Below are 27005 nucleotides of genomic sequence, written 5' to 3' on the forward strand. Positions count from 1 at the left end.
TGGGCTGCCAATCATTGAATTTCCTTCTGATAGGGCTGATAGGGATGCTAAGAAGTTGTAACCCTAGCTCTAAGCTCATAACCTAACTCCACCTAACATGGTCAATGAATTTGTTCAGCAAATTGAGCAAGCCCTGTAAGCAAAGCCCTGTGGGCAATCCTTAGAGCGACTGGGGAAAGAAATCTGTTTGCCCCAGAGCTTACAACTAAAGAAATATAGACACTAACCAGTAACTAGCAAATGCCTTATATTTTTGTGCTTTCCTATAAACTACAAAAGCTATTCTACTCAGGCACTTCCTGCTTCCTTTGGTTATTTATCCACCCTCAAATTTGGCGCAAATAATAATAAAGAATAACTGTTAAATAACATGCAGTTCTAAAAGTACGTTAGTTTTATGATTCTGGATGACTACAGACCTTCATATCACCAAAGTCACTTTGAATGAAGTGATGTAATCACCATCCTCCTGTTCTGAACTGACATCAGCAGTTCCATTGGCAAAATTGAAAGAAGCTTCATCACAAACAAGGTTAATATAATTTTTTTGTGGTTAATATATATCTCCTTTCCTACAAACTTTGACAATGTCTCTTTTCTCTGGGTGCTAGATATCCCTACTACATTGTTCTCATCAACAGAACATAAACCAGGAAGCATCCTTAGTGGCACAGAGTAAACACTAGTAAAATAACATACACCACTCCTTTAGAATGGCAAAACAAAATGTAACTCTAAATTTCACTGCAAACCCTAACAACCACAACATCTGATCAATTCTTCTCCTGTCCATTAAACACTTCCTCTAATTTCTGCTCTGAGAATTAGGTGATAAATCAAGCCTTATCTCTCAGGATTTTTCATTTTCCTAGACACCTTTCAGTATGATAATGTGTTGATATTGTGAGGAGAAATTACCAGTTGGTCACTCCTAGGGAAGGAAAGGGTTAAATAAGGTTGAGTCTAACATTTGTTCATATGGACCACTTCAATAAATTGTGAACAATATTTTGTCAGAGCTCTGTAAAGTTTACAATTTTTTCAGAAATTCTTTTGCAATTTCTGACACTGCTACATCAACTGGGCATTCCCCTGTCATGTTCTTCAAATCTACTTTTGCACCATTTTGAACAAACCACTTGATATAGTCCTTCCCTTTGTTTTCCTTGAAATCTGATGGAACAATGGCAAGCTTTGGATCAACTGACATAAGAACATGAAGAGGGGTATTCCCTGAATGATCTTGTGAATTTATGTTTCCACCACTTTGTAGTAAAATCTCCAGGACTTTCATATTGGGCACTTTGAAAATTTCTTTTAGGCATACTTTGTTGTGGACCTCAATGACTGAATCCCAGACAGCTAGATGGAACATATCAGAGCCCTGAGAATTCTGCAGTTTAAGGTCCATTATTTTTTTAATCATCTCTTCTTTCTTCTGGCTTCTTCATCAGAGTGAGCACTGATATTACTCAAGATACAAATGAAATAAAATACCAAAAGCAGGTTGTGGTCAAAAGCCCATTTCAGCTCTTGCTGTTCAAAATGAGATAAATGCTGTCTTTCTCTCTCCTGTGTCAGAATTTTGAGCCACACTAAAATGTACTGGTGCACTGGTTCAAGATTGGCAGTCTTCAGCTGTATGCCCTTTTCAATCATGCTCGCAAAGAGGTCAAGAAGTCTTCGCATATTTCTCTACTTGAATCAGAAGACACAAGTCTAAATGATAATGCATGGCTGTAGAAGTTGGCTGCCATCTGAAGTTCCTCTTTGTGGGATAAAACAATAGCTTTGTTGAAGAGTGGCTGTAGAATTTCTGATGAATGCAAAGCACCAAGAATTCTGTCTCTGATGAGGAAACCCTCTATTTGAATGACCTCATGGTTAGTAGACAATGCCTCCAGTTCTTCAAGGCTCTTACTTTCTACCTGATTATTATATACAGTAAGAGGTGATAAAACCTGCTTAACAATGTTAGTGGGTGGCTCAAAGCGCTCCTTCTTTGCTCTTAGCAACAAATTATATCCATGCTGGATTGATTCCATGTCATCTGCATACTCTTCTTCACTTTGTCCTTCGCTAGGATACTCAATATCATCAACATCAATGGAAGTTACATGAGAGGCACCAAGAAGCTCCAGGGCATTGATCCTCCACTCTCTGCTACAGTCTGGTTGTGAAATTATCCATTCCACAACACTATCATGACATTCACAACATGCAAGTTGAAGAGGCGTAATTCCTTCAGTATCACCTGCTTCTAGCTGCGCTCCATTTTTAATCAGCACCTTAACTGATTCTAAGCAACCTTTTTGTGCAGCTAAGTGCAGAGCAGTGAAGCCAAGAGCATTCTTAGCATTTGGATCTGCACCCTTTTCCAGAAGATAAGCCACAAGGGATGGGTCTTTAAATCCTGACAAGGCAGCTGCAGTTAAGGGAGTGTCGCCAAGGTGACCAGCCTCATTCACATTTGCTCCATTATCCAGAAGAAATTTGACAAGCTCAAGTTGCACCGGCACGTCAGGTTTCCCCAGAAGCACTTGTCGTGCTCTGTTTAAGTGGAAGTATCGACAAGCTACCAGAAGAGGGCTTGAACCGACCTTTGATCTGTGATTAATATTCGCTCCATGCTTTGCCAACAATTTCACAAGTTCAAACTTACACCAAGCAGCAGCACACCATAAAGGGGTGACATCTTCGCCCACTTCGTAGCCAAACCCTCCATCCTTATACACTCCTACTAGCACTGTTCCTCTCTCCTCGATATCAACCACCTGTTCTTCAATAAGGCTTTTGGCTAAGTCCACGTGACCGCACGCGATGGAGAGCAAAAAAACAGACTGCTTTCCTCGCCTTTGTGTGGATAGGCAACTTTAGTCTTCAAGAGCTTCCTTCGCTGTTCCAGGGATAATTTGTGCTTCTCAAACACAGAAAGTAGCGATTCGCCTGCTATTACCTTTTCGATCGCCTCGCGCTCTAAGTCGCTTCTTTGACTCTTGTAATCGAACGTCTTAATGTGGTTCGAGAATTCCAGACTGATCATTTTAGTAAAGTTTTCAGTAACAATTTTCAAAAGTAGGGGTAAAGATTCCTCCTCACGGAGATTCTTCAACGTGTCACTTTTCTATCCCACTTTCAAATAATTAATTCTAACGCTCATGCCAACGATGACGACACGATCATAAGCATGTCATATGACTAAAAACCTTCCCAGTCTACCCCTTTTAGTATTGTGAAATACCCTCTCTACCCTAGAGTAAGAGTAAGAGTTTGGAAGACTTGGTAGCCTCCCATTAATTAGACTTTTTTTGTTTTTCGTCGGTGTTTGGCTCCTCGTGGCTTTTTCCGACGGATTTTTACACCGTGAAACTCACCCCTTTTGAGGATGAAATTGCTGCAGACGATATGGAGCAAAATTCGAACGACAAAGATTTATTTCTTGATGCACAGTGAAGGTACTTTTCTCAGATTTTGAAAACGATTTGAAACTTACGGCAATCACGTTTTCCGTACGGCGGAGAGTTTATTTACGTTTATAGACGATGTGTACTTTTGTTCTTTTTCATTTCATTGAGCCTAAAATGTCGTTTTTGTCGATGAAAAGGAACGTTGAAAAAATTGTATCTGTATGCGACATACCAAGTTATATGATATTGGATGAACTCAATGAACGCGATCTAAAAAAGTAATTGATCTGTGTGAAATTTTTCTGGCACTGTATTATTACTACGTTGTGTTAAATTGTTGATTCACAAACGCAGGTAAAGCCGGTTTAAATATTCCGTCATCTTTTCGCGACTTCTAAATGCAAGTGTAAGGGGAAGTCGTTGAATTTTTTTGAAATGTTCGCCTCGAATTGACATATTTAAACTTTATTACAGTGAGGTGGGTGTGATTTTTAAATTTGGTTTACAAGGCAAAGCTTATTTCAAATTTGATTCTTCTTCGTCCCTTGCTCTTCGATCGCCAGATTTCAGAAAGCGATCTGGAGCGTCTTCCGCTCAGCCTGTTATACTTTGCCTGTTTTTTTTTGTGGTATTGTGGCCACATTTTCGACCTTTTTGTATCGAGATCGCAAGATGTATTGTTGAGGGTTTTGTGTCAGATACGTACTTACACTACTCTTGGACGACGTGAAAACGAAAGATGACGGAACAGTGTAATTTTAGATACATGTTAGTTGATAATGAAATAGGATTTTCGCTGATTGAATGCTACCAGTTTTTTGCGCATCAGAAGGTATTTGGTTACAGATGCTACTTCGCCATTGTTGAGGTTCCCTCGCTCGAGTGTTTTGCGTGGAAAATTATTGAAATGTAACTCGGTTGATTTGACTCTGATCATTGCAGTTTGCAATTTTTGGTGTAGTTTTGATGCCAAATGTTTTGTCTTCGTTTAATTGTTATATGACAAGAAAACATGTCTTAAAATGAAACTCTCACTATGCTAATTACAAGTATTTCCGGTTTATGATACAGATGTACCGCACTGGAAAAAATATATATATCTTACACTTTTAAGTGCTTTTTCGTGGAAGTTCTTGGAATAATATTCTAATTAAGGATTGGGTTTGAGACGTGTCTGGATGAAAAGCTTTTGAAGATATTTGCATTTATGTTTATGTTGACTTCTGGCTAGAGGCATTTCTTTGGGGATTTTTAAAATGATGTCACAAAAAAATCACTCAATAAAAATTTGGATTCAAATTTACTACCCTCTCTCCTGGTAAAAATCCTTGCATGAATTTTGTGTCCTTTAATTTGTATGTGCTTTTATGGACTCGTTCAAAATATCCAACTATTTGGGTATAAGTCACAAGGTATACATGTGCCCTGTACTAACATTTTAAAATGTTGTTTTCCTTTTCTGTCAATATTTAGCTGCAAGACATGAAAAATGTGGAATTAAAATTACTCCAGAAATTCGATGAATATTAATTCAATAAGTTTTGTTCCAGCAAAACTCAAAAGATTACCAATCTGTAGACTTAATAGATCTCCAAAGTTTTCATGCTATGTGGTATATGCCATGTAATATGTGTATTTTTTATAAACCTGGGATGGAACGAAATTCTGATTTCACCCCCTTCCCCCATTCCCCTTTCTTTAAGAGGACTCCAACCCCAAACAATCTAGTTTTCTAGCTGAATTCAATTATTTTCAAAAATAGTGGCAGAGAGATCAACAGTTTGATAACTGAATGAATAACATCTTGATCAATTGCTAGTGTTGTGTGTTAAATTCCAAGAGTATTTAATGGAGAGGCAAAGGTTAAAATCAAAGAAAGAACAGTATGTAACAATTTATGTAAAACTGATATACATGTTGCTAGAAACCAAAATCAAAACTGAAACATTTCTTCCTGAAAAAACTTGACAAACTACTTCAACTGTTAGTCAAATTAAGTCAGAGAATTTTCAGTCACATGATTGTTGACCTTTTAGAAATATATTTGATAAACTACCTTAAGTTTATTCCTCAACTCAGTAGAGTTTTGTCAGAAACATGATAAGATATCTTATCTAGATGTACTTCAAAGCTAACAGGAAGTTCACACTTGACCTTGGGTTTGGATCAAGCCTTTCTTTCCTTGTTAACCACAATGATGGCACACACATCTGGTGTTGAAAGATATCATTGATTCCATCTGTAAAACATATTGTCAACCATGACAGGTCCAGCTATTTGTGTTAACAAAAGTTCAAATTTATTAACTAATGTGATCAAACAAACTTTTAGAGAGAATGCATGGAAATGGTAAATATGTTCTTCACAGGTAACATTTGAATTTAGATAGGCTGACAATCAATCTTTCTAAATCTATAAAGTCATTAAGAAAAAGTAAATAACCAAAAGTATTTGAAGTTTGATAGGATTGAGGCTTTGGTTTCACGCTAAGAGGATAAATTAAAAAAAATTATGTTTTGAAACAAAATTTTGTCTGGAAACATGATAATTGTTTATTTTACGTACAATACTATTTTTTTTCCTTAAAGGATGATGTCTCAGGAGTATGGTTGACTGTGAAAAACCTCTGAGAGTAGGAGACTACTTTGTAGTAGCTGGCCTTGGTAATGGCAAGTCAACTCAGAATGCTATACACTTGGATGATGAAAGGAATATTCTGGAACCAATCACAGACATTACTGTGATATTCAAGAGTTTGGGAGAAAAACCTCCAATTGGATACAAATGCATTGACAAAACCCCTGCAGGATTTCCTGCTGATCTTAATCATGGCTCCATAAGACAGCCATCATGTTACCTCTGCATTCGCAGAGGAACAGACAAACCTCCATTGACTGATATTGGGTAAGAAATTCATTACAATGTATCAATTTCCTACAGGCACCTACATGTATGATTTCTACATAATCATTTTACTTTTACAAGAGTGACCAGCATTTAATTTCTCCTCACAGTATTATCTCTAAATCAAACATAAGTTTGTGAGAATAGGGAGAATGATCACCAGGAAAGAATATAATGACTATGAAACAAGTTCTCCTTCTTAATATTATAGAAAATGTAGAGAGAATAGTGTAGAAAATAAGCATACTGATGTTAGGAGGTAAAGAGTTAAGATTATCATAGAATTATTACCTATAAGTACATATTGAGGTGATATACGGTGAAACAACCTCTGTGCCAAACATGCGAGAGATTCTAGTTGCTTTTCTGATAGAAGGACAACATAATCCAACAGCCCACTCCATGTTCTATTTCTGGTCATTGGATATCCACCCTTGAAATGTTAATACCTTTTTAGCTTCAAACACCACCCATTTGAGAGCCAGTTTCCTGGCTTGGTTCTCTCTTCCAGCCAGTATTTTGTAAAATTTCTGTAGTGTGTGTTTTTTAAGTAGCAGGATCTCTGGCCCCAGCACATAACCTACCCACCCCCACACTTTCACTTTATGTCTTTGGGGCCTGGTAAGGCTAACTTTACCTGTTTTATCAGTGGTGGAAAATGGTACCTTGAAAGATCATGGATATTGTACTTGTAAATTTAATATCTGATCTTAAAGTGTCATCAGCCTTTGTAATGAGCCTTTGTAATGAGCCTTTGTAATGAGCCTTTGTAATAAGCCTTTGTAATGAGCCTTGATATCATTACATTATCTTTGTTTTGGTGTGGGATTTTTGCACTTGATCAGAACTATCAAAGTCTTATTTTGTTCTTACAACCAGGGGTCGTAGTCAAAAGTATGTAAGTTGGAGTTATCTTTGTGAGTGACAAAACTCTGTGTATCGGCCATTATGTGATTGTAGAGTCCTTTATGAAGGAAAAGACCGCTTAATGGCAGGATGTGACATTGTGACATATACCGAAACAGGAAAGTCAGCTAATGTTAACAACAGTGGTGGAAATAGAACATTCATCACTTATCGTCGAGCACCCCACAGAATGGCTCACTCCTCACTGGCAGTCACAGAGATTTGTGTTATTATAACAAGCAAGGTATTTGTTAATGAAATGATAACTGAGTTGTTTAAGATCCTTAATTTATTATGTAAATAGAATGTCTTTGATGTAGCAGTTCCAGAGTCTGTACTAAAAAAACCAGGGAACTATGGAAAGGACTTGCATATTTGTCTTTCTGCTTTGCCCAATTTCTTTAATTTGCTCACCGGCCCACATTCCTCTCCATTGCTGTTTGTTGTGTGTCTTTCCTGTGTGCCTTCAATGAGTAGTAATGAATAACTAAAAACAACAGTGTGGATTGTAGGCGTGTCAGCAAGAGAAAGTGGGCCTGGTGAGAAGAGAAAATTCTGGGTCCGCTCTGTGGTTCCATCTGAGTGATTTTTCAAGTAACATTTTATAATGAAGGGTTATTGTTTTCCTGTAGAATGAAAAACCACCACATGCATTTTGCTTGATCGACAGGAATCTCAACAAAGGCATGGTAGGTTTTATTTTCATTTTTTTTTTCTGTGATTGCTTGAGTCATGTGATATTTAAGACATGCAGAGGTTTTATGTTCATCAAGAGCTGCACAATTCACTGGAATGCTACTCAGTAAGATATTTGGTACTCGTGACAGTTCATTTCATAATTCTTTTTCAGGTTGGATCAGATGTGTACCTTTGTTACAGAAAGTCATTAGCAAGGCTGCGCTCTATCATGTACCCTGCAGGTAACAGAGTGTGCTGGCATTTCATGGTTTACTTTGCAAAACTTCAGTTTCAATCACCATTATTCAAATGGTTCTGTTTTTCAATTTTTTGTACAACCTTACCATGGTTAATTAAAGACCTTTCAAACAAAGCTAGACACGTGACTCAGTCCAGGGGAAACCGCTTCTAGAGACAAGTGTCTGGAACTGTAGTTAATCTTTTCATAAATCCTCATGAATTCCGTGTTGTTGTTTAAAAAAGTGTTTGTTTCATCCTTATCTTTTAGAGGTTCTCAGTCGATTTCCTGTGGAGGACTATGAACGTTTTCCACTTCCAGATACAATTCCAATGTTTTGCCTTCCTCAAGGAGCAATTATTGAGTGCTGGCCTGAAAATTCTCAATATCCTCTTCCCTCTTTCTCCACATTTGTACTTACAGGTGCTTCAGGCCAAAAGGTATGCTGTGACTAATAATTTTCTGGAATGTCTGAAGTGATTGTGAATTTGTCAACATGTCTTAATTAAGAAAACAAACAAAAGTGGAATTTTTAGGTTGGGATTTTAAAGCTAGTAAACTAATACTTCAGCTTCAGCAGGATAACATGTGAAGAGTGACAAAAAACACAAGGCAAACATGTCGCTGCTTGAGAATTCTTAAACTTAATAATTCTCTCATCAACTGCTATGTATTTCATGTACATTAGTTGACCTTTTTGCTCCAGTGTGCTTAATATATGGGGAATGTGTATGGCATTACAATCAGCAGATAAATCTTAGGGTTGATAATTACATTAAAATATTAACTTTTACCAAATTTAAGATTTATGGAGCAGCAGTAACATTCTTTGAACTGCTTCCTGAGGAGCAACTGACAGAGGAAAGGAAAAAAGCTTTAAAGCTGGATGATGACCAAGTAAGTATTGTAGTGACTCTAAGGGGCTTTTACTGAACTGAAGTGCGAATAAGGAAATTTTAGAAATAGATTATAGCAAAAATTTTAACCAGATGTGATAATGTCTTGCTCATGAAAGGACTGCAAGGCCTTGAGCAGATGATGCACTAAGAAAAAAAAAAATTGACGCACTGATATTCCATAAGTAATGTGGGTCAGAGGCATAGAAGACTATGGAAAAACTACATAAGCTGAGTCTTTTAAAATGAATATAGGTCAGAACTGCAGTTTGAAAACAGCCAATATCTGTTTCAATTTTTCTAGCACAAAATACTTTATTCAAATTTACATTTGTTACAACAAATTTTACCTTAAAAATTATCTTAAATTTTAACGATGATTTGTTTCTGTAGTGGAGGATTCATTTAAGAAATGCAGTAGAAGGAGTATAGTTGAAAGATACAAAAAAATGATTCTCCATTTCTTAATGAAAATAGTTCAAGTCATTGAAATTTAGCAGGCAACTTATATGTGGTAGGTAGGCAGATAGGTATGCCATCTATAGTGCCGAATGAACTTCTTGATCAAGTATTCCAGTTAAAATTTTTTTCCATTTACTGTTGACTGTCTCTAGAATTCTGAAGAAGGGAAAAGAGTTGCTCACACAAACAAGTGCATGTGTGTGTTGTCGCATTGGCCATTTTTTGAAGCTTTCAAAAAGTTCCTGTCCCAGTTGTATAGAATTTCTGTATCAGCACAGCCACTGCCCATTGAAAGGTACCTTAGAATACTTTTGCAGTTTATTGGTTACATTTGTAAACAATGTGGTGCTAAGTTTTACAGCTGAAATCTGAAGATGTTGGAATTGATTAACTTGAAGGGAAGTGTGATTGATGTTCATAACAATGAGCCAGTTGCTTTGATATTACTTTCATTACTTAATATGCAGTAATTCATCAAAAGATAAGCAATGTTTTCCTTTCTTCAAATTGATTTTGAATGTTGTAATCAACTCATTAAGCATAGAATGTGACAGACAGGTGTATATATCTTTGTCATGTAGGTATATAGCAATTTTGATGCTTGATGTTCCTTTTCCTTCACCCCAAAGACCAAGAATTCTTGTGCAGGTACCCTTGATTTATTTATTTATTATTATTTTTTTTTTGAGATCAGTCAAAAGTAGATTACAAAGCAACATTTCTGATGGTCTTTGATTACAGCACTATTCTGTACCAACCTCACAGTTCAGTAGGCATGAAATGAAAAACATGGCAAGCAAATAGGCAGCAACAGCTACCTGTTGAGTAACCTTTACTACTACTGCTACTCCTCCTTCTCCTCCTCCTCCTTCTCCTCCTCCTCCTCCTCCTCCCACCCCCATCTTTGCTTGGGTTTAGGTCAACCAAGAGGCAAACGTTTTTTGTTTTTTTTCATGCGGAATTGAATAGCCTATGAAAATTACAAAACCCCAAAGAGCAGATGGATGTTATTTAGAGGGCCAGAAGTGACATGTTTATTTTTCAATTTGTTTTTGCAGACAAGCATGTATGATCCATTTGAAATAAGCCAACTCTCTCACACTCCTTTGCCAGTCAGGTAACATGGATTAGAATTAAGATTTTCATGAAAGTAGACTTAATCTTTCTTGACTATCACAAGTGCTTGTAAATGGATTTGTTGCTTTAGTGTGCCGAGGCAAATGTTCAAAATACAATTATAGCGTCCAAACACTTTTCATAATTTATGCAAATATGAGTGGCCAATGTATGGAAGGAAGAGGTATTGGGTGGATGTTCTTCTTGTCAGTACCTTAGGAAATGTGTAGAGAATATTATTTAGAATATGCATACTGATGTTAGGGTGTAAGGGGTCATTCATCATCATTTTGAAAGTTTCGTAGTTGATTAACCAGTGAATTTGTATTGTTTATTTCAGTGGTGCGTCTTACATAGCTATGCTTCGCTACCTGCATCCAGACAATGCCATGCTTTTGTTTTATCTTGTTCTCACTGAACACAAAATACTGATTCACTCTCTACGACCACCTCTGATGACAAGTATTGCTGAGGCAATAACAACGGTATGCTGTGATTATTGTAAAAACCCATCACATTACTCCTTTCTAAATTAATTTGATTTGATTTTCTTTTTTCTTGATCCAATTGTGCTGATGGACATGAGTGTTAGTGACCTGTTAGGAAACACTTAACTTTTATGGGAGGGATTGGGCTGGTGTTATAGTGTTGTAGCATCCCTTTTACTTATGTACAATAAAGAACCAATATCTGGTACATTTTGTATGGTTTTTTGATATCCAGTTTGAGAAAGAAAAATTTGCATCTTATTTTCTTTGAGTGGTACTGTCATGAACATATTAAGCACATTTGGTTGCGTAAACTACAGCTTTGTAAGAATAAAGGCATCGAAAATACCACCAAATGTTGGTATACTCTATGCAATGTCTTAGCACTCGCATGTCATGCAAGAAACTAGGAACTTCTCTTAAAAAAATTGTGATGAAAGGAAGTAGTTTAACATCATGTAGTATTAACAGTTAGCTAGTGTATTTTTCAGCTGCTAAAACATTTGTACATGTAAATGCAGCTAGGTATACTACAAACTGTTGCCGTCATTCATTGTCCATAAACAGTTGAGATGTTCCTCTCTTTCAGCTTCTGTTTCCCTTCAGCTGGCAATGCCCCTATGTTCCACTTTGTCCATTAGGGTTAAATGATGTTCTAGATGCACCTTGTCCATTTATTGTGGGTAAGTAAAAGGAAAGAATTAAACAGAACAAATAAGATATCTACTTTTTCATTTGAAACATTTGGTAATCAATTAAACTTTACAGTAAACACTGGTTCTCATCTTAATTTCATAACAATTCAATTCCGGCTCTTTTCCCCTAACTTAAAGACCAACCATGCCAGTACCACATTCTCTTGACAAACGCCCTTAATTTTAGCTGTTCGTTTTCTACAAAATTTTTTTTTCCGAAATTTTTTATTATTATACTCTACACCAAATTAAGTGTAAGAATAAATACTACATTAGAGGTTGATGTGTTGAAAGATATCTACTATTGTTTTTCAGGTATTGATTCACGATACTTTGATCAGTATGATCCACCTGATGATGTCACTTGTGTTGACCTAGATAACAACACTATTTCACTGTAAGTTTGGTGAAATGAGAGACAAAACTTTGTATTACTGAGGCTCACAACTCGTACCTTTTCTAAAATGTAGATTTAGGCACATCTCAAGCTACACGTGTATTGTATAAAATCAATTTGGAATACATCTTGGAATAAAGAGTCGTTTTTCCCGCCGTGCAATTATATCGTTCTTCATAATTCATGTGGTGAATTTATGTACATTACAGAGAGAATGAACTCAAAGGTGCTAGCTGGAAAAGTCTTCCAAAGGTATGTAATAATTAATGAGATTAAGGATGAGTTTAAAATTTATTACTACCATTGTAAATTTGGAAATGCTTGTCGATTCAAACAAGATATATATCGTGGATTTATATCTCCATGAACGACTCAATCCTAAGCAGTAGTAGTTATGCATAGGCTGACAATTGTTGAATTCTTATCTGGATGTGGAGTAAAGGTTTAGCGCTAACCTCCGTTTTTTGCCTCTCATTTAAATTCCATTCTTACTTCTATGCAGAAACCGGGAAAAGTCTTACAAGAAAGACTGAGTGAGCTTTTTTATCAATTATACCAACTGTGCCATAAGGAAAGAGAATGTAAGTTGTTCTATATTGAGAAATTCAGCAACAAGTGTACGTGAAATGATTAAAAATACATCGCTATTGATAGGGTAATACACTCGAACCTGTATTTAGCGGCTGGTTCCTTAAGTCCCGAATTTGTTTCCCTTTAATCACTGTAATTTTCACCTCTATTTAGCGGTCACCTATTACCTTTTTCAACGGTCTTGTTTGTATTATCTCTCGTTTAACGCCGAACCACTCAAATATGACTAAGAATAATCTATCAACTAATTTATAATCCATGTTTCTTTCTAAAAATCAAAGTGAGTATTTTTGAGCAAGATCGTGTACATAAAGTTGTCAATTATGACATAAAGTTGCGTTCTGTATTTTTTTTAAATAACACTCCCAATCTGTGGAACCTGTATTAAGTGGTCCGCCCGCCATCGTAGGTGACCGCTTAACACAGGTTTCACACTGTATATGCGTTAGTAAGGCTTTTTGGTGGGCTTAACTGAAGAATCGAACGGTTTTAAAGCATTCAATATGACTTGCATGAAAGATGTTGAATGGAGAGTCACGAAGTAGCGTTCAAGCGAGTTTACTGGTAGCGCGAAAAGCCTGTGCTACTGAATGAGTGAGTGGCTTCAGAAAAAAGAAAGTAAGAAAACAGAAAGTGTTATGGAAATTGATAGCTTTGTACACGGTCGTGTAATGTTCAGTTTGATTTGACTGCAGCTATTGGTGGAGATATCATAGAGACAGCCATCGAGTTAGCTCCCCTGGATCATGACACGTCCTATTCAAGAAAAAGGGTAAGATTCGTTGCAGCTTTGATTTAACAAGACACGATATCTTAAATAATTTGTAAATGTCTAAGAGAATAGCCATTAAATGGAATGAACCTTTGAAATACTGCGTGCTAAGGTAGGCTAACGGGGTAAGAATGGGGCGCATATCGAGGGAGTTTTATCAAAACCTTTGCAGAAAAAAATTGCAACAGCCAATCAGAGACCTCAAAGTGAAAACAAATAAACTACTGGAGGCGCAGGAAAACGCGGGTAACCAAGTAGCGTCGGGTTCAAGTTTTGCATCTGATTGGTTGAGAGGATGTTTTTTGGGCCAATCACAGAGCGTAGGGAAGAAAACCCAATTCAATCCTTGATTACTTTCGACACTTAATCCATTTGCTTTAAACTTACAGGGAATGCGACGATTTACACTAAGTGCTTATGAAAGAGTCAAAATGTTGAGCTAAATGTTTTGAAAAGGAAAAAACTGCGAAGATGCTCTCTAATCTAATGGCGAGATGAAGATGCTCTCTAATCTAATGGCAAGATGAAGATGCTCTCTCATCTAATGGCAAGATGAAGATGCTCTCTAATCTCATGACAATGATGCTCTCTTATCTAATGGCAAGAAAAAAAATTCATGCAGCAACCGCGTTCCAATCTAGACAAATGCAATGAAACTTTCCATCACATGAGCTATGTTATTTTTTCTCAGCTTCAACTAGAGGTAGCCATTCAAGATGCTTTCCTACGGTTTATGGCAACAATTTTGAAAGGCTATGAGTGAGTAAAACATTCTTTTTTGATGAAACATTATTTGAAAAAATTAAAACAAACAAAAATGAAAGTTAGTTATCTAGATGTTAATGTGTTATTTAAAAACGCAGCGATAAAGAATAGTATAGGGAGAAATCACCGTCGACAAATTTCAGTTCTATTTAACACGAAACTTCTTCGATTTTCCTTGAGTTTTTCTTCTTCGAAGGATAATATTCATAAGAGGGGGTCATTTTCTAAAGAAACTGTGGTGCTGCGTCTTTTGGGGGGGGGGGGGGTAAGGGGGGTTACAACAAGATAATTTGGTTTCATCAACTGAGATGATATTTTAAATTAGCCGCCGTCGTCGAGAATTTCTAAAGCTGACGTTTTCGAACGTTAGCCCTTTGTCAGAGCGATGTACTTACTCGAGTTTATAGGGGTCAATAAGCATTTTTATAGCAATAATTACCTATGCTAACCCATTCAGTTAAAACGATTAAATTGTTTCGTAGGGCTTTCTTAAAACCAATCACTTCAAGACCAACCCAGGGGACGTGCGATCTGACGTCGCTCTTTGACCTTGAAGGTTTGTATGTAGAAGACACACTTATTTTGCCCATGGAAAAATTATTAAACCGCAACTTGTGCTGAGTAGCTCTTGAAAGGGTGAAAGTACCTGGAAAGAATCGCGTTTTATGTTGAAATGAGCTGAATTAAGTGTTTTTGAGTATGTTTGTGGCTTAAAACCAAGACTGTGATTGTGGATTTTTCTTTTGCTAGGTTTTCTTAGGAGTCGTCCGAATTCACAATCAAAGTTTTTTCAAATCTTATCAAGGACACAGGTAACAAAAAATTTAGACTATGACTCCTGATTTGACTTTTTCTTCCGTGGTACTGTTTGAGCCCAGGTGTAATGATGTTTTTGCTAGAGTTATTCTATACGTCTGATTTTTGCTTTTGTTTGTTTTTTTTTTGTTTGTTTTTTCAAACAGATGTTTAGCCGGTTTATTGAAGGGAGATCCTTTGTATCGTCACAAGACTCTTTGTTCGCATTCTTTGACAACTGTTTAGAAAAGGTAACTCGCTTTATGTGTAGGATTCTTTTTGGGAGTGTCCCACATTGATATGTCTGTTCATTCCTTCCGCCGGAAGGAACTTCCACAAACTTCCACAACTCTTTGCTTTTCTCTACTTTGTAAACCCTGTCTTAAGGCCATAAATTATGCCCAGTTCCCAGCTGTGGTTTGATGCACCCACAATCCTCGTAAGCGCACCGATATACCTTTGGCTTTGGGACTGAGCCACGTCATGATTTGTGAATTTTTAAGATTTCAGTACACGAAATCCGGCGTAATGTATCTCGATCCCCGAGATTTTGTGAGATGACCAAAGAGTAATGCTTTTGAGTGCTTTGTGTTGTAGCTGGACGTATTACCAGACTGTCGTCTTGTTGAAGTAGATGAATCAGTTGCAAGGTATCATTGTTTTATTTCAGTAAGTCTTACCTAAAATTCAAATTAAAAAAAAAAAAGATTTATAGATTCCACATCGGTTGTGGACCGTTATATTTCGACTTCATATTGCTGCATTTACGTTTGAGGCCGACTAAATTCCTGTCAGTCTTTGTAGCATTCGTCAGTTATGCGGAACATGGGCTTTAAACCCCGTGCCTTCTCAAGGTTCGAAATTGTGACAAGCTGGTCGCCAATGCGACCGAAAATTAACTGTTTTTACAATTGGTTCCGTGTAAATCGGTGCGGAAAGTTCATTGCGTTTGTATGTACTCAAATGGTGATCTTTCTCAAGTAGAAAAATGTTTAAAGCATAGCAACGTCTCTTTCAAAACTTCGCGATTTCGTGTTTCGCAGTGGGACGCATACGAGACAAATTCCACTCCTTGGCGACCTCGTTCCGTCTGGCAATTAAATCAAAGTAAACGTTAAAATTTCCAGTCGGTGCCACGACTAAAAGTTAATTTTGGGCCCAGCTTATGGTACCATGACTAGGAACGATAAAGTAAAGGAGATGTAAGACAAATTTTATGAAGGCAAGGCAGTGCAACATTCGATTCCCCCGTGAGTGATGGAACCCCGAACAATTAGATATCCTTCCATCTGCGTTATAGAAATCAAGTCTCTATCTGTGGAAGTTTCAATACACATTATTTCTTTACCAGGGGTGGTCAGAGGACCTATGTTGTCACACCACCAGATGTTTCCAACATGGATAAAGGGAAGTTGTATACGTAAGTAGAGAACTATTAAAACTGAGAAAATTTCAGGCAGGTTCATTGGGTGGCCAAGACGGTTTTGAATTGATTCCTCAAAGACTATTCTTAATTAAGGTGAAGACCTGACAAGTTCTCGTTGTTCCTACAGCAATTTTCTGTCAATTAACTGTGGAAGTGGGCAGGAGGAGAGAGAGTGGGATCGCCAATCTGGGCGTCGGCCGTGATGTGTCGATTTTTTCCAGCGAAAACGGAAGCTTGTTTCCTCCCATGTTTACTTAGTGAACTTTTGCTGACGAATTTTTCGAAGTCGTTCTCATCCCAAGCCCCACGCCGTTAGCTATGATGTTGCTTTCACTTAGAACACGTGATCAAAGGTCGAATCTTTGGCAATTTTTGATTTGATTATTTTTTTTTCCATCAGTTATCCAGTGTTTCCAGTTTTAAATGTCGATCTTATGAAGCCTGAGGGGCTTTCTTTTTCTGCTAAGCCTGCTCAGACGCCTCCAGTATCTCCTGTGGTCAAAAGAACAAAGGCAGAAAGACATCAATCTGTTCTGGTAATAAAATACTGAGGTCTGAAAAATGTGTTTTTACTGTTTTTTTACTAAAAGGGTTAATGCCCAAAATCTTGACATGTCCTTGTAAATAAGGGGTATTCTTCTGTTTTGTTCGGTGAAATAGATTTACTTTTTAACCGTAGCTTGATCATCTAATTCTTGGGAATGACATAAGAGCGGAGGGAAAAGAGGTATCGACGTTCCCTCAAGCCTCAGGGGTTTGCCATGAAGGTTACAAGAACTCGTATGATGCTGACCTTAGTTCTTGTTGTGGACGATCTCAAATTTGAACTTTTTTTCTCTTTCTTTAGATGGCGAAAAAGTACGCGGGAAGTCCCATAAGCTGGGCCAAGTGAGTTATTTGAATTGTGTATTCATTTGTTTTGTTTTGTTTAATTTCTAACTTTTGTTTCGTTCCTTACGCCAGGTGCCTCTTAGCTCATTGCTACAGTTTGTGGTTTATTCATCTTCCCGCCTATGTGAAGCGTCATCACAACAAGGCTAAAGTGTTACACGTAGCTTTCGAGGTGGGTTTAATGTACATTTGGGCAGGAAGTATTGAGAAGTTTCATGGTCTTCTTTCGCAATAATTGTTTTGGATTTCACACCGAACCGTGGCGTGGCATTACCAAGAGTGGCTACGTAGGAGAACCTCTTCGTTTTGAATGGAATGTCAGGAATGTTGATGTAGCTCTTTTCCATAAGTAACATAATTCTTGGCCTATTACTGAGTAAAGTGTTTGTCATTGAAATTTATCCCATCGCCTCAATGAGAGATCATCAGAGAGTAAATATGACACGGGCGCGAACTCTTTGATGTAGCGAATTTCAATTGAGTGTCTTAAAAACACTTCCTATTTACGAATACGTCCAAACCCCGCTTTCCTTGTTCGGCAACGGAGTCACCTTTTACAATATCTTTGCGGCAGGTCTTGTGTAAAATGAAGAAAAAGGGTGTTAAGTTACCAGATGAGGTGAGTCTACTAAAATCACTAGAAGCCAATGTTTGAGAGAGATTCCCTAACTTAAGGGAGTGAAGGTAAAAAAAAACCTTCCAGAAAGAGACTTGGTCACTTGGTCACTTCCGCCTATTACGCCATCGAAAGCTGCGTAGGGAATAGATTAGTGAAACCCCTGGCCTTCCCTACTGGCTGAATTGTTCTGGCCTACCAAATCTGATTGATAACTGGTTCACTTCCGGACTGGATATGAGACTTAACTCCTACTTCTCTCATGAACCAGGTTTGCTACCGAGTGCTTATGCAGCTATGTGGGCAGTACGGTCACCCAGCCTTAGCTGTGAAGGTCAGTATCATAGCAGTTGTTTCTGATACAGGCCGTGTCAATGTTTGTACCTACGTGTATGTAGGCACGAAAGAACAACACTTAAGATTGTTGTTGTTTTTTTTGTTTATCACAAGTACGTTGGCTGGTTTATCGAATAAGTTAGATCTGCTTGTTGAGAATAGTCGCATGAAATGTTAACGGAAGCAGAGGTTATTGTGTTAACAGAATTGATAGTGTATTGATATCACGTGCATCGCCACTTAAGAAAATGTGTTTGTATGTTTCTTTACCAGAAGTATTAAATATAGTGTAGGTTGCCTGCCTCTTTATCACAGAACAGCCACTTGAGTGAAAAAATGTCTTTTTTACTACTCAAGATGATATCTCTGAGCTAGAATCGTCCTCCTGCGCGTTCACGACGTATTTAGCTAAAAAGTGCTCTTTCAACATTGATGTGTGGTAATTTCTTGGAAAATGTGATTTCTTTTTCTCCATTCAGGTCTTGTTTGAGATGAAAAACCAAGGAATAACTCCAAATGCTGTCACGTACGGCTACTACAACAGGGTAAGGAGATGTTTTGATTATAAATTTGCTCCTGGCTCTATGAAAGAAAAAGCTCCGAACTTTCTTCTGAAAGTAAAAGTTTCTGATCCACGCGTTGTTCCATACGTGTGTATTGTAAACGATATACCGGTATGTTATATCCCTGGTCAGATGACGTGCTTCCCAGCTCGCGGGGTAACCTAACCCTTCCGCTCTCCCCCACCCCAACCTTTTCCCTCTTACCTTCCCCTAGGAGAACTTTCCAGCTGGCCAACCGTCATGTGAAGGTCAGTAAATCTCACAATCAGATGTTGTTTCATGGTTAATATGCTTTTCACTGATCAGAAATTTTAAAAACCTTCTACCATGCTTTCTCACTTTGAGGCCAGTACATGACATTTTTTTACATCTCGCTCGCGGTATGGAGAAAGATCTCTTGAAGGGTAATTGCCAAAAGGTCGCGAATCACAAAAGTAATAATTCTTTATCGCGACAGAACCTTTGCATTCAGTGTTTGTGTTACGTCATAGTTGATGGTTTTTTTCTCTTTTTCGCAGGCTGTAATTGAGGGCAAATGGCCTTCCAACACGACCAGTTCACACATGTGGAATAAGCTAAGGAATTTCTTTGCCGCTGTATATGAGCTTCAAAGACTAGCGAGATTAGCAAAGAATAACAAAGGAGGTAAACGGAAATTTGAATTTTCCTTTTAGGTCGTTCCAATCATCGTTTTTCGCCTGTCCTCTGCAATCCTTGTTCTAACTTGGATAAGTTCTTCTTCTGTGGTGTATTCCTTATCTCATTGAACCAATGTTCTGTCACCTCCTATAAGACAAGGACTAAAAAAAAAAGTAGCACTTTTTCTTAAAGCTTAATTTGTTGTTTGTCTGCTGTTCTCCATTCCTTGTGGTTCACAGATTTTATAACACAAACATGGTGGAGTGAGGTTATTCCTTTGTAATTTGTTCCTAGATTCCTTGTCCCCGACCGGGTCAAACAACGACTTAGATCTACTAGACACGCCTAGAAGAGCGACACTGAAAAAATCCGACCGGTCACGCACTCCGTCACGCGAACGCGAGAAAGCCTTGTCACACGAACGCTTGCTTGACTTGGGAGAGTCGAATGATGGTGAAGGTAGACGCACTCCAGATAGAGAGATCAAATCGCGGCGCGAGCGAACAATCAGCGAAATGTCTACGGCCTCTGAAGCAGCGGACATTCTGAACCTGTCCACCACGTCGCTGGACGGTGTGCCGTCCTCCACACGAAGAAAACGGCACACGAACGGTAGAACTGTCAGCGAAACGTCGGTGTTATCAGCTGCGTTTAGCGATGGCTTGCAGAATTCCACGTTGTATATCAATGCCAACAGTGAGGACTCTGATCCGTATGAGTACACCACCAGGATGTTGGATGATGTCATTCTTGGCCTTCCTGCTGCTCTACAGCCTGATACTGCACTGGAAGCTGTGTTGTGTTCGTGTAACCAGTGTACTAAATGTGGGAGATACCTTTACGATGAAGACATCTTGGCTGGCTGGACAGCAGATGAGTCCAACCTTAACACCGGGTAGGGCTTCTCATGACGCATGCGTGTAGACTGTGTAGCCTGCGAATTTGTTTGCTTGTTGAGAATATAGAAAAGGCTTCCAGAAATTACCTTGGGATAGTAAAAATATTGTTACAAACTGGAAGTCTTTGAGCAGCGTCAGACATTTCTCGTTAGATGCTGTAGATTATTCAATTTTAAGATATTGTGAACAGATGTCACGAAGCTGAAAACTCTAGCTTGGTGAGTTAATGATAATGATGATGACGCAACGAAAAGTTATTCAGACGTTTTGGTGACCCTTGATATGAAAAAGTTAGTTGAAGGTTCCTTATGACTTAAACCACCTCGAAGCTAAAAAGCCGATTTTTTTTGTTGTTTAATTTGTCATATTCTTAAACTGCTATTTTGCCTTTTTCCTTCCTATACGTTCTTTTTTTTCTTTGTACAGATGCCCCTACTGCCATACACAGCAGGTCGCAAGACTGACAGTAAAGATCAAGGTACCTTGAAAAATTCTAAAGATTCTAAGGCTGATGTTTCGAGCGTGAATCCGCTCTGACGGGCTGACGCTCGAAACGTCAGCTTTCAAATTTTTCTACTGTGGCCAATTCACGTTCTCGTTATATCCCATATCCCGCAAGTTATGCATTCATCGAACACTTTTCCTCATTTGCTAAGGTTTCTCTCTTTCTGGCTGTATTGATTTGTATCCAAAACGTTGAGGTTGTCATTTACGAAAAGGGAAATTCCCAAGTTGCATGAATGTAATATACTCTTTAGAGGGAAAAAAGTGAAGAAAAGGTTAGACTGTCACAAAAATGTTTTTGTCTTGCACCCTAATACTACTGCTTGCTTTTACCATTTAACCTCTATCGTTTCCTCCAAGGATTACCGGAATTGTTTTTCATCGCATCCAAGTTCAGAGTTATCGTCAAGTATTAACAGCTTCGGAAGTTCCGAACTTCTGCCGGGGAATGGCGAAGTGGAACCGACCTCCGAACCGCTAAGCAACTCGGTGCCTTCCACGATTGAATCTAATCTTATCAAGTTCTCCGCTCCCACGCGACCAATAAGTGTCGTTGCGCTGTCTCCCCCCGCCTCTAATCCCGTCCCCATACGGGGTAGTCACCATCGAATGCGTCACAGCATCAGTGCACCGTCAAGCGCCAACGCCAGTCCCTCGGGGAGCTTGCATGGCAGCCCGAGGACTGGATCATGGTTTCAGCGCATGCGTAGTAGCAACAGCACCTGTAGCCACGGAAGCACGTGGTACGGTAAGTAAAGATTGACTGATGAACTTTTGAAGATAAAAAAAAAAAAAGGATAATTTTTGGGCGTCTTTTTTACTTAATTTTTCTGTTGAAATTAGCTTTAAAGTATCAGCTGAAGTCTTGAATGATTCTGAGAAGTTAAAGGTTGCAAAGCAATGGTCTCGAAACAGGAACTTTTATAGCGTTACATTCCTCCGAGAACATTGCGCTCCTCTAGCATAACTTTACTTTACTTTAGAGCTTTTTCATCTAACGCACCAGTATTATGGAATTCTCTTCCAGAGGATATAAGGAGGTGCAAGTCGTTGACCACTTTTAAATCTAAGCGTATTTATGACATATCATATAGTTTTAATAATGTGGCTTAGACCTTTCGTTTAAATGTATTTTCAATTGGTTTTCTATTAATTATTTTTTTATTTAACTTTTAATATTGTAAATCGCTGTTGGTTACTTTGTGGAAATGGCGCAATTTAATTCTTTTATGTTATTGTTATTATTATCATTATAAACAATTTATTTCCTCACAAATCTGATAGCTTAATATAGGTGATTTTTGTGACACCTTGAATTGATTTGCTCTCTCTTTCTTTACAGTATCCAGACCTCCAGAAGAAAGGGATAATATTATGGTCACTTACCTTAATCCTTTGGTTTTGAGAAAAGAACTTGAAAATATGTTTGAAAATGATGGCATCAGCACACTACAATTTCCTGACGTCGTGCAAGCGAAACCTGACATCTTTTGGAATCTGGTGAGACAAATTTCTATATATTTTTTTTTCTTACAGAAGTTTATTCATGTTTATATTTCTTTTTAAGAAATAGTGGGAATAGAAATAGTAGATATGCTGTGAACCTCAAGCTTAGTCATCGAAATGAGAAAGATTTTATTCATTTCTAAAAAACGTGGGACAATTGCAAAGTTAAACGTCTACGAGCCACACTTGCAAGAAAGTGTAATCAAACTTTATCTGTTAATACACATGAAAAGATAATATTCGAGGATTTACGGTCCTTTTGGTTTGAATCCAGTGCATTTGTCTTCCTTCCTCTCTCCTCGAAAATTAGGGAACCATTTGAAAATCTTACTAGTTTTGAATGATGCGTTTTTTCCCCTCAGGTTTGGTATTTTAAAAGGCTTGACCTACCCTCGCACTTGGCAGATCACGTGTTGTCCACCTACCCCAGCAACGAAAGAGCTGACAGATTCGAGGTGAAGAAACGTAACCTTTTTCTTGCTGTGATTCATTTCTTTCTAAAATGGTTGGTCGAATTTAGTGTTAAATCAGGCAGATGAGTGTATATAATGCCATTACATCTTTGCCAAGAAATTTTACTTGTCAATTGCTTTCTGAAGGGTCTTCGTGGCCGTTAGTACACATTGGCAGTTTGGGCTAAAAAGTTAACATTTACGAACACGATACTTTTGATTCTTACACTGAATGTCGCTTCTCGTCGTTGTGTTTCAAGCTAGAACGATCTACTCTCACTTCTCTGCGCATATGTTACTGGAAATTAAACAGTCAAGCAGAAATCAAATTATTCTTGTGCCTCAAGCGGAAATCCTTTGAAGACAATCATAGAGCCCTTCAGGCCAGTTGGATACCCGCGTTGAATTGGTTTTTATTTTAACGGACTTTTATGGCGTCTATCGATCATGCATGTTTTTTCATACATCAAGTCTGTCTAATTGATCACGTGATAGGAGCGGCGCAGTATCTCAGGACTTGGAACCCAGGTCCTTGTGTCCACTTCGTGGGATGGAGACAGGGAGGAATATGACACGGTCCCATTGTACGTTTTGTGGAATGCGCCAGGTTTGTACTATTTAACGGTAATTTTTCTGGGCAAGAGCTATACATTAACTGTTTTGCTGGTAAGAAGAATTTTTTTCCATGCGTTATGATCGAAAAATGGAGAGTTATTTCCTTGAACAAGGAGCTAATGTCAAAAGCAGAATTTTTTGCTAGCCAGCACTACTTTCAATGTCGCTTTGATTTCTTTAAGAGATTAGGCTTCACTGTGGACATTCGGGTCGTTTCTTTCAGCAAGTATTGATGATGGTTACATCTTCTTTTGAAGTTTCCTTCTGCCAGGCTTTAACTAATATTTGCGCATGTGGCTCTGATAATGTACTTCAGGCGACTAGTGTTTGCTTGAGGAAAAAGTTAACAAGGAAACTAATAATTTAAAATTTTGTTTGTTTGTTTGCCCCTGTAGCGGATCAGCAAGGATCACTGACGGACAAAGGACTTACTACTAGGGCGTAAGGATTTTCCTTGTTATGGAGAAGGGGGGAAGAGGGAATCGGAATGGCTCGCCTCCCAACGCTGTAGCCTGAGTTCGATTCCAGAACCCGGTGTCACATGAGGGCGAGTTTGTTGTTAGCTCTCGTCATTCCCCGGATTTTCCTTTCTCCACGAGACTACACTCTGAAATTAATTTAATTCGTTCTATAATCAGTTGACGAAGGACGACTCAGTGTATGTCCCAGTGATATTTGTTTTGATATACCTGTTAGATCATTTATAGATCAGCGTGTGATACCGTGACCCCTGTAATCACCTGTTGTTTTTCTTTGCCTCATCTCCAGTGTATTGCAGTCAGTAGTGGCTCATATTCAGGAAAACGACGTTTACAGCCCAGCTTTAATACTGCTGGAGGAACGAAACCGGCAAAAGAACATCAACCCTAACGCAAAATGGTAAGTGTCTTACCAGACTCGAAACAGTGTTTAACTGTGGAATGAAATGCAGGACTGCAGTGACTGCTTTATTTTGCAATCTAATTTTCTTGAAAACTTGCCCCCCTCTTGGAATCAATTTTAACTGCAAAATTAATCACAACTTGGCCACTCGCGTTCTTCCAAGCCTGGCATTTGTGACTACTTTGATTTCAACTTTCTCTTAAACTATTTTTGTATACGTATTTATTATAAATTTATTGACCTGTTTTTACGCGCTTTTTGTCCTCGAGGGCACTCAAAGCGCTCTTGAAAGTCGAGAATATTTGTTCCTAACAAATGTAAATTTTCTTCCCGTCAGGAGTGTTTATCGAGAGTTGCTTTACTTGTCACTGACAGCCTTAGGAGCAGAGAACATTGACGTCGGTGGGTAATCAAAGTTTTTCCCTTAAGTCCAAGGAAATTTATATCAAGCAGAGTAATGCGGTTTTTATTAGTAAAACCTCCTTGCGAACAAAATACAAGTTACTTGGAGATACTCGTTTCTTTTCCCCCACTTTTTATTAGTGAATTTCTCAACACATTTTGTAATTAAAGATTTTATTACCATGACTACTTTCTCAGATGCCTTCGACAAAGAGTACAGACGAGCCTATAGAAGCCTTTTTGAGTCAAAGAACTTCTCAGATCTGTTGTGTTTGGAGGATAAAAGCCCGCCGACTCGTGCAGTGTATTGCAGGCGCACTTTCGATACACCGACACTACAACCCAGGGTTCCGAAGCACCTCGTCAACAGCTTCCCTTGACTTGCTTGCGAGGAAGATATTAACCTCTGTGGATGTTCAGTCAACAGATCGAGACGGGTAAAGTTTCCTCTGAATATATGTTCGCAAATTATTCAGAGGCCGTCGGCATTTCTCGAAAGATGGCGGTACTGGGCATTGAAAACCACTTTGCAATATCCGGTGGAAAAAGAAGGCGAAGACATTGAACGAAAGCACCATCGTCAGATTATCAGAATATTTCTGTCTTGGCGCTACCATGACGGTTAAAAAAATTACCTATGGGAACGCACTGTTAACATAGTCAACCTCTATCTCAGCAGTGGTTTTGAATACTTTACCTTAGTTCGGCACTCACCCTGCATCAGTATTTCACTAGTTTTGTATTCATCAGTGATTTTAAACATAGAATTGTACTATTACGTTTTTATCTTTACCCAATGCATCAGCAGTGATGCGGCTTTTTGTGTTTGAAGTTGCACACAAAATTATATCCATACGTAATTCATTGCTGACGTTATATACTTTTCAAACTTTACCTTGTAGGGTCTTAAGCCAAGACCTCACTTCCAATATTTGTTCAAAGCTAATCTTTTACAATGATTTTCTTGTGAAATTTAGGTTTAGAGGTTTAAAATACCTTACCAAATATGGTTTTTTTACTTAGTTAAAGTTTAAAGGAGGCCTAATGAATATTTTCTCAAATTTGTGGGGTGGGGTCAAAAAATGGTTGGAGAAAATTTATATACTGGGGGAGATAGAAGTGTCTCGATGTGGAAACTTGTCCTCATATGAAAGTCACAAGGTTTTATTCATGAGGCAAATCATTGCAGCATTAGATAGTGCCATAATTCAATCATGGCTTATTGCGTCGGCAGCTAGGAGCAACGTTTTTTTTTTCCTGCTTTACATTCACAATATGCTTTCTAGAGAATTGTAACTCACTCGAGCAAAATTTGTTTGCCACAAAATTACAACAACAACGACAACAACAAAATTAACAAGAAGTTATGTTTAAAATCGAAACGTTTTTTATAAATTAAAGTTTCTTTATTGCTCGCGCCAACACGATTCTTACCTACACTTTCACAGATTTAATCAACTTAAAGAATTGTAAATCATAAAAGCATCTAATATATTTTTCAATGTTTAGCAAAGTTTCATCGCTTAACCGTACGCTAATCAAGTTGTAAAAGAGTAGATTTAACTTATTATGTTTTACAATCGCCTGGAATAATCGTCAGAAACGTGACTTTCCTCGTATTAGTTTGGAAACAGGTAGAATTCCTGATCGATGACAGTTCAGTCCAGCCCTTTTTTCTGCGTCATTTGAACGCTTTTTCGTAATGACTGTCTCATGTGGTTTAAAGAATCAGGCAGTTTTGCTTCACATGCAGAAATCCATTTTATTCGAAGATCTTGGCATGAGTCGCGAGGGTTATTCCGTGCCAATGAAAAGAGTTGTTTAGAAATTAAAAGGGTTTTGGTGAAGGCTAAAAAATGTCCTTATGTAGATGGTATTTTGCATCAAATGGCCCGTTAATGTAATCGTGAAAAATAATTTAAAGTGCTTTTTAAGAATCGCTTCCAAGTATTAATCAAAAATCAGATTGTAAATACTAGATCAGGTCATTGTTTTAAAATAATTGAATAGCGCTGATAACTCGTGAAAGTTACACTAGCAAACACTCCTATTTGTCAGTGTGCAATAAAACCGCAAGTGGTGCTCTTTAATTGTGATTTGATTACTAAGGTGCTCATTCTTCCAGCCTGACTTTCTTTTTCTTAGATCATTCGGTGTTTTTTTC

At 38.1% G+C, this 27005-nt stretch overlaps 1 protein-coding gene and 1 pseudogene across 1 annotated transcript; one reads left to right on the top strand and one right to left on the bottom strand.

The window, feature by feature from the left end:
* Positions 1–479: 479 nt before the first annotated feature.
* Positions 480–3139, bottom strand: LOC131794714 (protein fem-1 homolog B-like; annotated as a pseudogene).
* Positions 3140–3308: 169 nt separating this feature from the next.
* On the top strand, positions 3309–26937 carry LOC131794678 (C-myc promoter-binding protein). The gene is made up of 39 exons (XM_059112211.2): positions 3309–3455; positions 5996–6311; positions 7272–7461; positions 7850–7906; positions 8068–8137; positions 8404–8573; positions 8938–9030; positions 9644–9786; positions 10073–10139; positions 10550–10608; positions 10948–11092; positions 11685–11778; positions 12106–12187; positions 12397–12439; positions 12690–12768; positions 13474–13550; positions 14242–14309; positions 14798–14871; positions 15066–15127; positions 15278–15361; positions 15708–15760; positions 16462–16530; positions 16937–17072; positions 17384–17424; positions 17500–17599; positions 18002–18046; positions 18315–18377; positions 18859–18924; positions 19461–19587; positions 19876–20476; positions 20907–20958; positions 21345–21732; positions 22327–22484; positions 22853–22945; positions 23438–23549; positions 23953–23998; positions 24326–24436; positions 24777–24841; positions 25040–26937. The coding sequence occupies exons 2-39, from the start codon at positions 6013–6015 to the stop codon at positions 25219–25221; spliced, it is 4464 nt and encodes a 1487-aa protein (XP_058968194.1). The 5' UTR covers positions 3309–3455; positions 5996–6012; the 3' UTR covers positions 25222–26937.
* The last annotated feature ends 68 nt before the right edge of the window (positions 26938–27005 follow it).

The sequence above is a fragment of the Pocillopora verrucosa genome, chromosome 4 (assembly GCF_036669915.1).
Source record: "Pocillopora verrucosa isolate sample1 chromosome 4, ASM3666991v2, whole genome shotgun sequence".
NCBI classification, from domain to species: Eukaryota; Metazoa; Cnidaria; class Anthozoa; order Scleractinia; family Pocilloporidae; genus Pocillopora; species Pocillopora verrucosa.

Coding starts and splice junctions, on each gene's coding strand:
- LOC131794678 (XM_059112211.2), top strand. CDS start 6,013: ATGGTTGACTGTGAAAAACCTCTGAGAGTAGGAGACTACTTTGTAGTA. Junction 22,485..22,852: donor CTGACATCTTTTGGAATCTG/GTGAGACAAATT, acceptor TTTTCCCCTCAG/GTTTGGTATTTTAAAAGGCT. Junction 24,842..25,039: donor AGCAGAGAACATTGACGTCG/GTGGGTAATCAA, acceptor CTACTTTCTCAG/ATGCCTTCGACAAAGAGTAC.